Source organism: Grampus griseus (genome assembly GCF_964374135.1).
Source record: "Grampus griseus genome assembly, chromosome: 9".
NCBI lineage: Eukaryota > Metazoa > Chordata > Mammalia > Artiodactyla > Delphinidae > Grampus > Grampus griseus.
The window spans coordinates 44,025,011-44,040,235 of NC_139003.1; the positions used below are offsets into that span (position 1 = coordinate 44,025,011).

The 15,225-nt window shown below is 37.2% G+C and overlaps 1 protein-coding gene across 1 annotated transcript in view; it reads right to left on the bottom strand.

Moving 5' to 3' along the window:
- AVL9 (AVL9 cell migration associated) overlaps window positions 1-15,225 on the bottom strand; it is a 58,269-nt gene that overhangs the window by 20,703 nt on the left and 22,341 nt on the right. Inside the window, exons 4-9 of the mRNA XM_082661447.1 lie at window positions 13,990-14,061; window positions 10,967-11,056; window positions 10,208-10,274; window positions 9,001-9,041; window positions 7,847-7,885; window positions 3,627-3,696 (exon numbers count right to left, since the gene is read on the bottom strand). Coding sequence (XP_082517573.1) covers window positions 3,627-3,696; window positions 7,847-7,885; window positions 9,001-9,041; window positions 10,208-10,274; window positions 10,967-11,056; window positions 13,990-14,061 — 379 coding nt within the window. The remainder of the gene's footprint in view (window positions 1-3,626; window positions 3,697-7,846; window positions 7,886-9,000; window positions 9,042-10,207; window positions 10,275-10,966; window positions 11,057-13,989; window positions 14,062-15,225) is intronic.

Here is a 15,225-nt window from a genome sequence, read left to right on the forward strand (position 1 = left end):
AACCTACTTCAACATAATAAAGGCCATATACAACAAGCCCATAGCAAACATCATTCTCAATGGTGAAAAACTGAAAGCATTTCCTCTAAGATCAGGAACAAGACGAGGATGTCCAGTGTCGCCACTTATTCAACATAGTTTTGGAAGTCCCAGCCACGGCAATCAGAGAAGAAAAAGAAATAAAAGGAATACAAATTGGAAAAGAAGTAAAACTGTCACTGTTTGCAGATGACATGATACTATACATACAGAATCCTAAGGATGCCACCAGAAAACTACTAGAGCTAATCAATGAATTTGGTAAAGTTGCAGGATACAAAATTAATGCACAGAAATCTCTTGCATTCCTATACACTAATGATGAAAAATCTGAAAGAGAAATTAAGGAAACACTCCCATTTACCATTGCAACAAAAAGAACAAAATACCTAGGAATAAACCTACCTAATGAGACAAAAGACCTGTATGCAGCAAAGTATAAGACACTGATGAAAGAAATTAAAGATGATACAAACAGATGGAGAGATATACTATGTTCTTGGATAGGAAGAATCAGTAATGTGAAAATGACTATACTACCCAAAGCAATCTACAGATTCAGTGCAATCCTTATCAAACTACCAATGGCATTTTTCACAGAACTAGAACAAAAAATCTTAAAATTTGTATGGAGATACAAAAGACCCTGAATAGCCAAAGCAGTCTTGAGGGGAAAAAAACAGAGCTGGAGGAATCAGACTCCCTGACTTCAGACTGTACTACAAAGCTACAGTAATCAAGACAATATGGTACTGGCACATAAACAGAAATATAGATCAATGGAACAGGATAGAAAGCCCAGAGATAAATCCACGCACCTACAGTCAACTAATCTATGACAAACGAGGCAAGGATACACAATGGAGAAAAGACAGTCTCTTCAATAAGTGGTGCTGGGAAAACTGTAGAGCTACATGTAAAAGAATGAAATTAGAACACTCCCTAACACCATATACAAAAATAAACTCAAAATGGATTAGAGACCTAAATGTAAGACTGGACACTGTAAAACTCAGAGGAAAACATAGGAAGAACACTCTTTGACATAAATCACAGCAAGATCTTTTTTTGATCCACTTCCTAGAGTAATGGAAATAAAAACAAAAATAAACAAATGGGACCTAATGAAACTTAAAAGCTTTTGCACAGCAAAGGAAACCACAAACAAGAGGAAAAGACAACACTCAGAATGGGAGAAAATATTTGCAAACAAATCAATGGACAAAGGATTAATCTCCAAAATATATAAATAAATAGCTCATGCAGCTCAATATTAAAAGTACGAACAACCCAATCCAAAAATGGGCAGAAGACCTAAATAGACATTTCTCCAAAGAAGACATACAGATGACCAAGAGGCACATGAAAAGCAGCTCAACATCACTAATTATTAGAGAAATGCAATGAGGTATCACCTCACACCAGTTAGCATGGGCATCATCAGGAAAACTACAAACAACAAATGCTGGAGAGGGTGTGGAGAAAAGGGAACCCTCTTGCACTGTTGGTGGGAATGTAAATTGATACAGCCATTATGGAGAACAGTATGGAGGTTCCTTAAAAAATTAAAAATAGAATTACCATATGACCCAGCAATTCCACTCCTGGGCATATATCCAAAGAAAACCATAATTCAAAAAGACACATGCACCCCAATGTTCATTGCAGCACTATTTACAACAGCCAGGTCATGGAAGCAACCTAAATGCCCATCGACAGACGAATGGATAAAGAATATGTGGTACATATATACAATGGAATATTACTCAGCCATAAAAGGGAACGATACTGGGTCATTTGTAGAGACTTGTGTGGATCTAGAGACTGTCATACAGAGTGAAGTAAGTCAGAAAGAGAAAAACAAATATTATATATTAACACATATATGTGGAACCTAGAAAGATGGTACAGATGAACCAGTTTCCTGGGCAGAAATAGATACACAGATGTAGAGAACAAATGTATGGACACCAAGGGGGGAAAGCAGCGGGGGGTGGGGTGGTGTTGGTGTGATGAATTGGGAGATTGGGACTGACATGTATACACTGATGTGTATATAATTGATGTCTAATAATAACCTGCTTATAAAAAAATAAATTAAAAAAAAAAACGAGAGAGAAAAGAAAATGTCAGACAAAAGAGAAACCCATGGCCAAAGTGAAAATGTCAGGGAACTAGATCCCACATGCCACAGTTAATAGATTCCCTCATGTCGCTTCCCTGGTGGCACAGTGGTTAAGAATTTGCCTGCCAATGCAGGGGACACAGGTTCGAGCTCTGGTCCAGAAAGATCCCACATGCCATGGAGCAACTAAGCCCATGCGCCACAGCTACTGAGCCTGCACTCTAGAACCCGTGAGCCACAACTACTGAAGCCTGTGTACCTAGAGACTGTGCTCTGCAACAAGAGAATCCACCGCAATGAGAAGCCCGTGCACCACAATGAAGAGTAGCCCATGCTCGCCGCAACTAGGGAAAGCCCGTGCGCAGCAACGAAGACCCAACACAGACAAAAATAAAATAAATTTTTTTAAAATTAATTAATTAATTAAAAAAAAGATTACCCCATGTCTCAACTAAAAGATCCCATGTGCCGCAACGAAGATCCAACGTGCTGCAACTAAGACCCAGTGCAGCCAAATAAGTAAATAAATATTTTTTTAAAAAATAAAAATAAATAAACTTCTGGAGAAAAACAAAAAATAGAATGGTAACCCTAACCACTTTTTCCTTGAAAATTTTTATCATTCAAAGGTTCATGGACAAAAAAAAAAAAGGTTCATGGACTTCCCTGGTGGAGCAGTGGTTAAGAATCCGCCTACCAATGCAGGGCACATGGAGTTGAGCTCTGGTCAAGGAAGATCCCACATGCAGTGGAGCAACTAAGCCCGTGTGCCACAACTACTGAGCCTGCACTCTAGAGCCTGCGAGCCACAACTACTGAGCCCATGTGCCACAACTATGAAGCCCGCGTGCCTAGAGCCCATGGTCTGTAATAAGAGAAGCCACTGGAATGAGAAGCCCGCGCACTACAACGAAGAATAACCCCTGCTCACCACAACTACAGAAAGCCCGCGGGTAGCAACGAAGACCCGATGCAGCCAAAAATAAATAAGTATACATACTAATATGTATAAAATAGATAACTAATAAGAACCTGCTGTATAAAAAATAAAATTCAAAAAAAAAAAAAATAAATATTAAAAAAAACAAAGTCCAGGACAGGGCTTCCTTGGTGGTACAATGGTTAAGAATCCGCCTGCTAATGCAGGGGACACGGGTTCAAGCCCTGGTCCAGAAAGATCCACCATGCCGCTTAGCAACTAAGCCCGGCACCACAACTACTGAGCCCATGTGCCACAACTACTGAAGCTCGCACACCTAGAGCTGTGCTCTGCAACAAGAGAAGCCACCACAATGATAAGCCCACGCACCGCAATGAAGAGTAGTCCCCACTCTCCGCAACTAAGGAAAGCTCGCGCGCAGCAACAAGGACCCAATGCAGCCAAAAATAAATAAATTAATTTTTTAAAAAAAGGTCCAGGACAAATTATAAAAAGGTAGAGTAGAAACCGCTACGCTCTTACCTGGAAAAAGGGATAACACCGTCATCAGGGCACCCACCAATTTATTCACTGGAGAAATATAAAAGAGAACCTGAAATGGAGTCAATCAAAATTAAATCAGAAAATCCATGAGTCCACAATGATACTTTAAAACAAGAAAAAAGAAAAGAAGGGAGAGGGGAAAACTCTTTACAGAAGTGTAACAGCTAAAACATACAGAATTTATGATAGAATCAGACAATCACCAAGCCATCTATCACGGTTCAGGTAAAAATTACCAATGGATGCTAAAACTATTGTGAAAGGTTGTTGGGCAACAGGATATCCACATATCTTCAAATTTATCAACCCACAGTTTACCTATTAATTGCAAAGAGAAAAAACAAGTACCTAATTTAAAGAAACCTGGTAACCACCACCTGAATCAGATCATCAAATTTCACATTGCCAATAATAATACAAACAGTCATGGGGCTCCTGATGTGATGCCCCGAGAAGGACACACCACCACCTGTATTCTTGCCAAAAAAATTTAATCTGAAACTAGTGACAACAATCAGACAAATCTAATACTATAATGCAACTAATCTGGATTCTTAAAAAAAAAAAAAATTAAAAGGCCAATGTCATAAAAACAAAGAGAAACAAAAAAAGAGCGAGGTGGTGGCACTGTTTGAGATTAAAGAAAGCTAACAATGCAATAAGTGATCCTTGGTCTCCAGATTAAGAAAAGCAACCAGCTTATAGGACATTATTATGACATCTGGGGAAATGTGAAAATGGACTGTACATTAGATAGCATTTATTATATCAATGTTAAATTTCTTGAATGTGAAAATGATATTTTGTCTGTGGGAATGCACCCTTATTCTTAAGAAATATATCCAGGGCGTGTTAGGAATCGGGCTGCACAGCAGGAGGTGAGCAGCCAGCAAGCAAGGAAAGCTTCATATGCCACTCCCCATCGCTCCCCATCGCTCGCATTACTGCCTGAACCATCCCCCCTGCCCCGCCTCCGATCCATGGAAATACCGTCTTCTGTGAAACTGGTCCCTGGTGCCAAAAAGGCTGGGGACTGCTGTCCTAAAGTATTTAGGGATGAAGTACCATGGTGTCTACAAATTACTTTAAAATTATTATGATTCAGGGAGAAAAATGAACACATATAAAACAATGTAATGCAAAAGCAAAATGTTAACAACTCATAAACACAGATGAAGGGTATAAAAGTGTTCATTATATATTACTCTATCAACTTTCCTGTAGGTTTGACATTTTTCAGAATAAAAATTTACAAAAATTAATCCGGAACAGGGTTCAGTTAGATAGTGCACTAAAACTAATGCTGGTGAGAATTACATTAGAGGAAAAAAACAAGCATGTAGTTGCTCAGGTGAGAGTTTTTTCTTTTTTTAAACCATTAAATCATTTAGTGGCACTAAGTGATATCCAGTAAAGCGTAACATCCATAATCTCCTGTGCTCTCCTTACACATTGCTTATTTGAATGCTTTGCAAGTACAGAGAAACCAAGACTGCATTAAAAGATGTCCTTACTTTATTAAATCAATATAAAAAGTGTGTACCTGTGATTTGCCATATTAAATAAAGTCTACTTGATCATAAGTGCCACTGCATGTGGCTAGGCTAAATATTATTTTGCAAAATTTTGTTTCAGATACATGTATCCACATGTGCTCTAAGTTTCAATGAAAAACATTTTTTATTATGGGTTGCAATAAAAAGTTTGAAACCTACAACTCAACAACAAAAAAAACAAACCTGATTAAAAATGGGCAAAGGACTTGGATACACATTTCTACAAGGAAGATATGCAAGTGGCCAAAAAGCACATGAAAAGGTGCTCAACATAACTAATCATTAGGAAAATGCAAATCAAACCCAGGAGATATCACCTCATACCTATTAGGGACGGCTACTATCAAAAAACCTGAAAATAACCAGTGTTGGAGAGGATGAGAATAAATCGGAACACTTATGCGCTGTTATTAGGAATGTAAAGTGATTTAGCTACTGTGGAAAAGATGGCAGTTCCTCAAAAAATTAAAAATAGAACTACCATGTGATCCAGCAATACCACTTCTGGGTATACACTCCAAAAAACTGAAAGCAAGGTCTTGAAGAGACATACATAGACCCATGTTCACAGCAGCATTATTCATGACAGCCAAAATGTGGTATGTACATACATGGAATATTATTCATCCTTAAAAAGGGAGGAAATTCGGACATCTGTTGTACATGGATGAACCTTGAGGACACTATGCTAAGTGAAATAAGCCAGTCACAAAAACAAACACTTATGATTTCATTTATATGAGGAACCTAGAGTAGCCCAATTCATAGAGACAGAAAGTAGAAGGGTGGTTGCCAGCAGGTGGGAGAAAGGGAGAACGAGGAGTTAGTGTTTAATGGCTACAGAGTTTCAGTTTTGCACAATGAAAAGAGTTTTAAAGATGGATGATAATAGTACAACAACAGGAACATACTTAACACCATGAAACTGTACATTTAAAAATAGTTAAGATGGTTAATTATATGTTATGTGTATTTTACAAGTATAAACTATTTTGAAAGGTTGAAACACTGTACCAGTACATGTTAGTTTCATTCACTTTTTAAAAATTTACTTTTTTTCTGTTTGAAGAAAGAATACATATTCATCCAGAAAGCTAGAATACAGAAAAGTGTATTTCCTTCTTAAAAATATAGCCAATATTCTCACCACACTGTTGCTGTCTTTCCTCCTACTCTTTTCAATTAATATATATTTAATTATAAAATTGGAATCATGGGCTTGATATGTAGCTGGGCAAACTTTTTTCACTTAACATGCCATGAAACACCTTTACAACAATTAAAAAAAACCCACCCAGAATCTTTTTTGTTGTTTGGAAATTATATACAAAATAAATCAATACTTACTTAGTCACTGATAATTCATTATTAAAAATGACTGAAAGAATCTCTTAGATAGAGCTTTGCATCAACTAAGATTAATTCTGGAAATTAAACCTCTAAGAGAACAATTACTGGGCCAAACGGATAAACATTTTTATGGAAACAAAATATACTGGATATTGTGAATGGCTGACTCTCCAATATCCATTCCACCCTACTTTACTGAGCACAGTAATACAGTGTATACAACTGGCCACAGATCCAGGGATGGCTCCTGATTACTCTAAACCAGAGGTCAGCAAACTTCTCTATAGAGGGTCAGATAGTAAGCATTTTTCATTTGTGGGCCATTTGGTCTCTGTCCCAACTACTCAACTCTTCCACTGTAATGCAAAAGCAGCCAGAAACAATAAGGAAAAGAATGGCTGTAACTATGTTCCAATAAAACTTTATTTACAATAGGTGGTAGACCAGATTTGGCCCTGGGGCCTAGTGTGTAGACTCTTGGTCTAAAATCCCTCATCTAAATCTTTGATCTAAAATCATTGCAATCCCATCCCTTTGTACTAGAGAGTGGTCTGGAACCCAGGTTTAAGCCAATCAGTACAGGCGTTTCTTTGGCACCAATTATTGGTTCTGGGTAGGCACATGGCCTCATAGGCCCAAAGGAATTGACAGGAAGAATCCTTATTAAATGGTGTGCGAAGAGGTATTATCTCTGCCACCAGTTATAGCTAAGGAAGCACATAGTTCAATTACTGTTGGCAGTTATCCTACACTACAAGGGAAGTTAGGCTCAAGATAAAGCAAGCACTGTGGACCACAGAACAAAGAGATGGAAAAAATCTAGGTATTTAAATACATTGTCAAACCATTCAGTCAATCCACTCTGAAGTCTGAAGCGAGCCAATACATTTCCTTATTTTTTAAGTCAATTTAAATTGAGTTTTCGGGACTTCCTTGGTGGACCAGTGGTTAAGACTCTGTGCTTCCACTCTAGGGGGTATGGGTTTGATCCCTGGTAGGGTAACTAAGATCCCTCATGCCGCATGGCACGGCATGGCAATCAATCAATCCATCAAGAGAACTTTCTGTTATCTATAGTCAAAACCATTCTGATAACTGAATACTATCAAATTGCCCCCAGAAGAGACTGCATGAATTTACACTTCTATAGTAGTGGACAAAAATATGTGCTTTAGCCCACTGTACTTTTATGGCCAAAAAAGTCTTAATTTATACTTTACCATTAGTTTCAATTTTATATAGTATTTAAGAAATGTCAATAAATATTAAATATTCTAAACATTCAAATCTCACCTTCTTTTCAAGAAGAATTAGTTTAAACAGGATTAGGACCTGAAGAAAGAAAAAAAAACTATCAAAATAAGAAACTCAAGCCTATTTTTCATTTGCCTTTGCCTCTCCTCAAACATAACCATGTATCACTGAATCAATAATATTAAATAATTCTAGAGCTTTAAACACTACATTGAAAATTATGAACTTATACTGAGAAATTCCTGTGTCCTCTAAAAATGTGAATACCACTTAAATTGCTATCAAATTGCACTTTTCGGAATAAGTTGCGCCATTTTTGCTTGAAATATCTGCAAGCTCTTTAAAGTTAAGGTACTATTCATTTACTTCTGGATGTCCAGGGCATTCACAGAGCAGATACTCATTACAGCTGTTAAGTGAATGATCAATGTGTGTATGTCCCAGTCAACAGACGCCTTAAGAATAAAGATCAAAAGATATAAGTATAGATATTTTACTGGAAAATGTTTCACTCTCAGGGCAACATATAAAATACTCTGCAAGATAAAAACATGTTTCTTTTAGATGTGGTATACATATACAATGGAATACTACTCAGCCATAAAAAAGAATGAAATAATGCCATTTGCAGCAACATGGATGGACCTAGAGATTATCATACTAAGTGAAGTAAGTCAGAAAGAGAAAGACAAACGCTATAGATATCACTTATATGTGGAATCTAAAATATGACATAAATGAACTTATCTATGAAAGACTCACAGACATAGAGAACAGACTTGTGGTTGCCACGTGTGTGTGTGGGAGGAGTGAATTGGGAGTCTGGGATTGGTAGATGCAAGCTATTATATAGAGAATGGATAAACAACAAGGTCCTATAGCACAGGGAACGATACTCAACATCCTGTGAAAAAAAGAAGTTTTTTTCCACTCTGATTTCATGATATCCAAAATTACAAAAACCATAGAAAAAAGTATCCTATCCTGCACAGAAATAAATGACACTATTTGTATACTTTTAGAAATTTCTACCATATAAGCACTACGAACACTTTCAACTTTGTATCACTATGACAGCTGTCTCAGGAAAACTAAAACACAGTTATGCCACGCTCTGCATTAGACCATGCAGCTCGTGGAATTTGCCCAGTTAAGTAATTTTAGTACGTCATAAATTAAATAACATATCATACCTTGTGTCGAAAATGAAGCACAAGATCTCGAGGAGATAGACCTATAATGTTTAAAAAAAAAAAAAAAAGCTAATCTATGACTACCAACTACTGTTTTTGTCAAAGCAAGTTTTAACCTCCTCAAAAGAAAGGCAGGTAAAAGTAGGAATATGCAAATATTTAAATATTTATGTAATATCTCATGCACACACATAATCAGAATTTATCAAATACTGTTAACAGTCAAACAGCACTGCGATAGAACTTTGCAATAATGAAAATGTTCTAAATCTTCACTGTTCAATAGAGTAGCCATATGTGGTCACTGAGCACTTGAAATATGGCAAGTGTGACTAACAAACTGATTTTTAAATTTTATTTAATTTCTATTAATTCTAATCTAAATGTAAACAGTCACATGTGGCTAGTGGCTCGTGTTGTGGTCATGCAGCTCTAACACCTCCCCATTTTCCAGCCATCTTACAAATTACCCAAGTTTAGAAACTATGAAGCTTGTACTACTGTGGCAGTCAATCATTTAAACATGGTTTTTGGTCACTACACCCCATAGGCTACTATTTCTGAATCACAATCTTCTCTGATCATCTGCCATAAGACAAGATAAATTAATTTAGAGAAAAACATATTCTCAGAATAGAAGCTTTGTAACCAGCTTACATTACACACAGGATTGCAAAAGTGAAGTTCCAGGGTTTGGCTACATCATGCTAAAATGGGAATTGAGCAAGCGTAAATCACTATGTGATCAACAATTTTTTTAAAACATGAAAAGGACATTTATTGAGTGCCTAACACACAAATGAATGTTCTGGGTTGTCAAAATAGCATAAAACCCTCAACTTGAAAAATCTTAGAATAGAAAAGAGCTAATAAGCAGATTTCTCTCTCTTGCTCTCCCTCTGTGTTATGACAGGGAACTGACCTGGTCAGCATTAACGTAAGGAAAATAAACTTCCATTATTACTCTGAAAAGCAGAAATTTTCCTTATACAATTAATAGTTGTAAATTTTGATACAAGTATGTTACAACCCTTCTTAATGCAAATACTGTCTCAGAAGATATTTAAGGAAGCAGCAGCATCAAATGTTGGAGAATTTAGATCCCATATAGAAACGTAATGCTTATCATGAAGTTTTACATGCAACTCAGCATGCCAAACAAAAAGAAACGAGGGCATTTCTTCTGACTTGTAAAAAAGTGACTTACCAAGATATACCTGGGATCCTTCTAATGAAGTTCCTCCCAGGGAACTATTCATATGTTCATAGAGCTCCTATAAAATAAAAATTCAGTTTAGAACACTTTACTATCATTTTAGACACTGAATTAGAAATAGGATGACCAAGGGAAAATTGGTTCTTTAACTGAGGCAATTTTGTCTCTCTGAAACTTGCCAGTTTCCAGCAATCCTTCCTTCTCTTCCTCTACATATCAGAGCTTGATTCATTTCCATGGTGGTACGGATTCCTAGGATAAATTTCCTCTACTTCCTTGCTAAATAACTAACTGTCCTACTCTCACTAGAATCCAGGAGAGATCCATGTTCTATACATCCATGGCAGCCTCAAGAAAAACATATTATCCATCTTCAGTAAAGTAGGAATGTGGTTTTTCTGTGCTTTTTAGTATGGGAGTTAGGATCCAGAAATGTGATATATAAACATACTGCTCAGTGTATTAATAACATAACAAATGTAGAGAAGAAATGCCATAGCGAAAGGGCTATTATCCATTAACAGAAACATTTATGTCAGTCAACTGTCAATCATTATTTTCTAATAAAAGATGGCTTCATTAAGTTTAATAAGTATGAACTGTACATTTTGGGATGATCATTGGCTCTTCAATATTATTTTCAAACAAGAATGTCCTTCTTAAGCTAATAAATGATTAGCTCACACTATTAAAAATCTACTTGATTCATCAATCTGTCTTCACACACATCTATGGGGGGGATAAAGTTACCTTTAGAATGGAAATTTGGGAAAAATCCTTCTCTTCAAAATATGCATGCGTAATAAGTTGAAGTTTTGCTTGAAGTAAGCCATAGAGAGGCTTAAAGAAAAAGAGAAATTACCATTAGTTTGATAATAGTAAAAAAAAACAAACACCCCACGACTTTTTAACTTGAAAAGACTGAGAAGGAAAAAGTTACTGACAACTTTAGTATCTTATTATTCACAGCTGAACGTTAAGTCACTGTTCTAGCTCCTGGACTGCAGCTGCAAAGTGCCTGACCCACTCAGAGCACCGGGGTTGAGAGTGAGCACAGACCTCCTGGGTCTTGCTGCAGTCACTCAGCTGCGTAACTCTGGGCACTTAACCTCTCCATGTCTGCTGACTGATGTGAACATGGGTATATGAAAAGACAGTACATCTTCTGGGGCTTTCTCATCTTAAATAACACAGGTAAAAGCACTTTCTAGAGTATCTGGCATATAGAAAGCACTTAAATGCTAGCCATCATTATCATAAAATTTAAAACATATCGTAATCCTGCACACGGTTCTGCTAGCTTGTAGTAACGTTTAATCATCCTTATAGCGCTAATTCTTATATTCAGTTGAACATTCATGATTAAATTTAATTTCATTTCCCCTTTTTTTGCCCTCTATAGAGGCTTAAAACAACTAGTCTGTGTCCTTTATAATATCCTATATCATATTTCTTTTGTATATCCGAAAAAAGTTACTCCTTAATTCTTATTTCTCTATTTAAAACCTTCTTCCTACCATTTCCATCCTTTTATGTTCTGTTCTAGATGTTTTCTGGTTTCTGTGTCCTTTTTAGGATGCAGAGACTAATGTTGAATATATACTCTAATTAGTTAAAACAAGTAATAGTGGAATAGTTTTCTCCCCCAATATCCCGGTTAATATATCATTATTTCTATCTAAATATATTTTTATATATAGACTAAAATGCACTATGAACCACCAAACATTTTTGTGTGAGCTGGCTCTATCTGTCTGATAAAACTGGCTTTTCACCCCAATTTTATCACATAGCAGTTACATGTTCATGAGAGTTAGACATTTTTTCTCTGAGATATATCTTTATTTGTGAAATGAGAACGATAAATACTTAGATCTCTCTTCTTACGAGGATTAAAATGACAACTATATCTAAAAAGTGCCTGGTATAGAATACTTGACATATAGGCACTTGATAAGTGGCACTTGTTATTATTATTACTGTTCTTTGAAGAATTATTCAGGAAGCCTTTCAACATGTTGTGTTTATTCAATATCCAGCACTCCTATACTTTGGTCATCTGGTCCAGCATTAAAAACAATAATTCACTGATGTATATTTTTTCAGGCTACCCTTCTAGAAACTGTGTACAGGAATCAGATTAGCAATTTACCAATTTTCTGATATTGAAGTCTTTTATAACCATTCCTTTCCTAGGAGACTATTCGTGCCCTATATTTAAAATTACTTGGGACTTCCCTGGTGGCGCAGTGGTTAAGAATCCGCCCCCCTATGCAGGGGACATGGGTTCAAGCCCTGGTCTGGGAAGATCCCATATGCCGCAGAGCAACTAAGCCCACGCACACAACTACTGAGCCTGTGCTCTAGAGCCCGCAAGCCACAACTACTGAGCCCGCGCGCCTAGAGCCTGTGCTCTGCAACAAGAGAAGCCACTGCAATGAGACGCCCGTGAACCGCAAGGAAGAGCAGCCCCCGCTTGCTGCTCTAGAGAAAGCCCGCGTGCAGCAAAGAAGACCCAATGCAGCCAAAAAACAAACAAAAAATTACTCTCTGGGAACAAATATCCTGATCCTCAAAATCTTATTAGTAAGGTCCATAGTACTAAATTATTCTCACTCAGGTTTTTTTTTAAAGCTTAGTACTAAGCAAGCTACATTTAAATTGTCTGTGAATATAAGAAATTGGAACAACTGCAGAAGAAATAATTAAATAAAACCATAGTTTTTTGGTGACTAGGCTAATGAAATATTCTGTTTTGCGTTAGGTTAACTGCAGAAACATTTGTACTCAGTAATCATATAGATCTAAGATAATTAATATGATAGATATCTAGATATTTTTTCCCACAAACAGAAGTGGGGGGACTATATTTTACATGTAGAACTAGGCATCTGGTGTTACTGGTAAAGGTGTTATTAATCCATTAATAATACAAATGGGACATCACAAATGATTTAATAGAGACAGCTATGAAAAATAAGAAATGCTATATATTTTCTTTTGAAAACTAAAAAGTTAAAATGATTATAAACTTGCATCTGATCAACCTGTACAGAGAAGAAACAATTTTAAAGTGTTGTTATAGTACAATTCATTATGTCATTTCCTTTCCTCAAACATTTTCAGTTTTTTGTGTTTTTTTTTTGCGGTATGCAGGCCTCTCACTGTTGTGGCCTCTCTGGTTGCGGAGCACAGGCTCCGCAGGCGCAGGCTCAGCGGCCATGGCTCACGGGCCCAGCCGCTCCACGGCATGTGGGATCTTCCCGGACCGGGGCATGAACCCGTGTCCCCTGCCTCGGCAGGCGGACTCTCAACCACTGCGCCACCAGGGAAGCCCACACATTTTCAGTTTTTAAAGAGCAAGCTAGGGATACAATTTTTCACTGCAAAGAGCCATGCACTTTTGTATCATCAATAAAATCTGAGTAATTACGATACTTTGAATTTTAGTAAAATATTACTTATCTACAGTCTCGAGAACAAAACAAAGCTGGATAAATTAAATATATCAGATGCCTCATTTTGCTCACGTATCAACCTCCTTCCCCAAAACTGATCTATTAGATTTCCTCCCTCTTAAGTAGTTTTGGGCAGAGGGGAAATGAGAGTGAACCTACTGAAAGGCAAAGAGGAGATGCAAGAGCATCAACAATAAGCCTCTAATTTTAATATATCACTGTTTTCATAAACCTCTCCTCATTCTAATAATGCTTTATCATCAAATAAAAAGCTGCCATGAGTGTTTAACATTAACAGGTTACTTGGTCTCTTACCAGCTTGCTTAGAACACAGACACTTTTCTGAACGGTCTCTCTGGTGATATCTGCTTGCCGTACCTTCAATGCCTATTATAAACAAATAGTCATTATTAAAAACATTTCATGGACATATTTAAAAATAATTATTTTTCAATATAACACAGCAATCAGAAAAAGTATCTTACACTTAATTAAAAGCACTTATTGAGAATCTCAATTTATTGAATGAATAAGTGTCAGCCAGAGCACTCTGCCAGAATCTGGCGGGCAATGGGAACATAACAGTGAGAGACAATCTCTACTCTCAGGGAATTCAGTCTGGAGGAGATTACTTGATGTGTAAATTGCCACATCCATAATGCAAATCAGTCATCCCTGGTTCTGGTTTTAAAATGGACACCCCTTTCGGAGATTAATGTTTCTGATGAGAAAGGGACAGTTTAACAGCTTGTTTCTCCAGAGATGCAAGAATTGTCAGCAGTTTTGTTAAGCTGGTTATTCTACGTTACTGGAGTCTACCCTGGCACACCTGTATTGTATTGTAGCCCAGCCCTGAGCCGTAACTCAAGCCTTGGTGATTCTGAAGATGACTACATGAGATATCTGCAGTTCTCTGCAAGTAGGAAACAGGACTTGATCAACCTCAGGTAAGGCTGTGAGGGCAGTAAGAATGACTCTTCCCCCGCAGTGTACTGCCTGACGTCTCCTTGGATCTGTCCTGAGGACCATGGGGTCTCAGTGTCTTCAACTGCCTGAGGACTGATGATTCGTCATTAGATTACATCAAGAGTAGAGCCTTTCCTCAATCTGTTTCTACCTCTTTACCTTGATTGGATTCATCCATCGGGTCTCAGCTTTGTTCAAAAGGAAAGGAAAGGCTTTCTCCTAGGCTCTAGGGCTCTCTGATATCTGCTTTATCTGTCTGGTTATCATATGAGGTGAGAACAACCTGGAGGAATGGGCAACCCCAATATACTCTGGAGTGGGTCAGACTCAAGAGGTGTCGGAGACACGCAGTATGAAATGCCACTTAAAGGCTGTCTATGTAGAGCATGAGAACTGTTGTTAATGACAACAGCATCAGAGGAATAATTTTACTAGTGGTTATACAATTTACAGGGGATAAGAGGTAGTGAAAGGAACAGATTTCCAAGAAAGGGCAACAGCTCAATTCATCTCATCTAATAAGATGTAAGGTACATGAAGAAATCAAATGCGTAATTATTCGCAGGTTTATCTTTAAACTCAGTT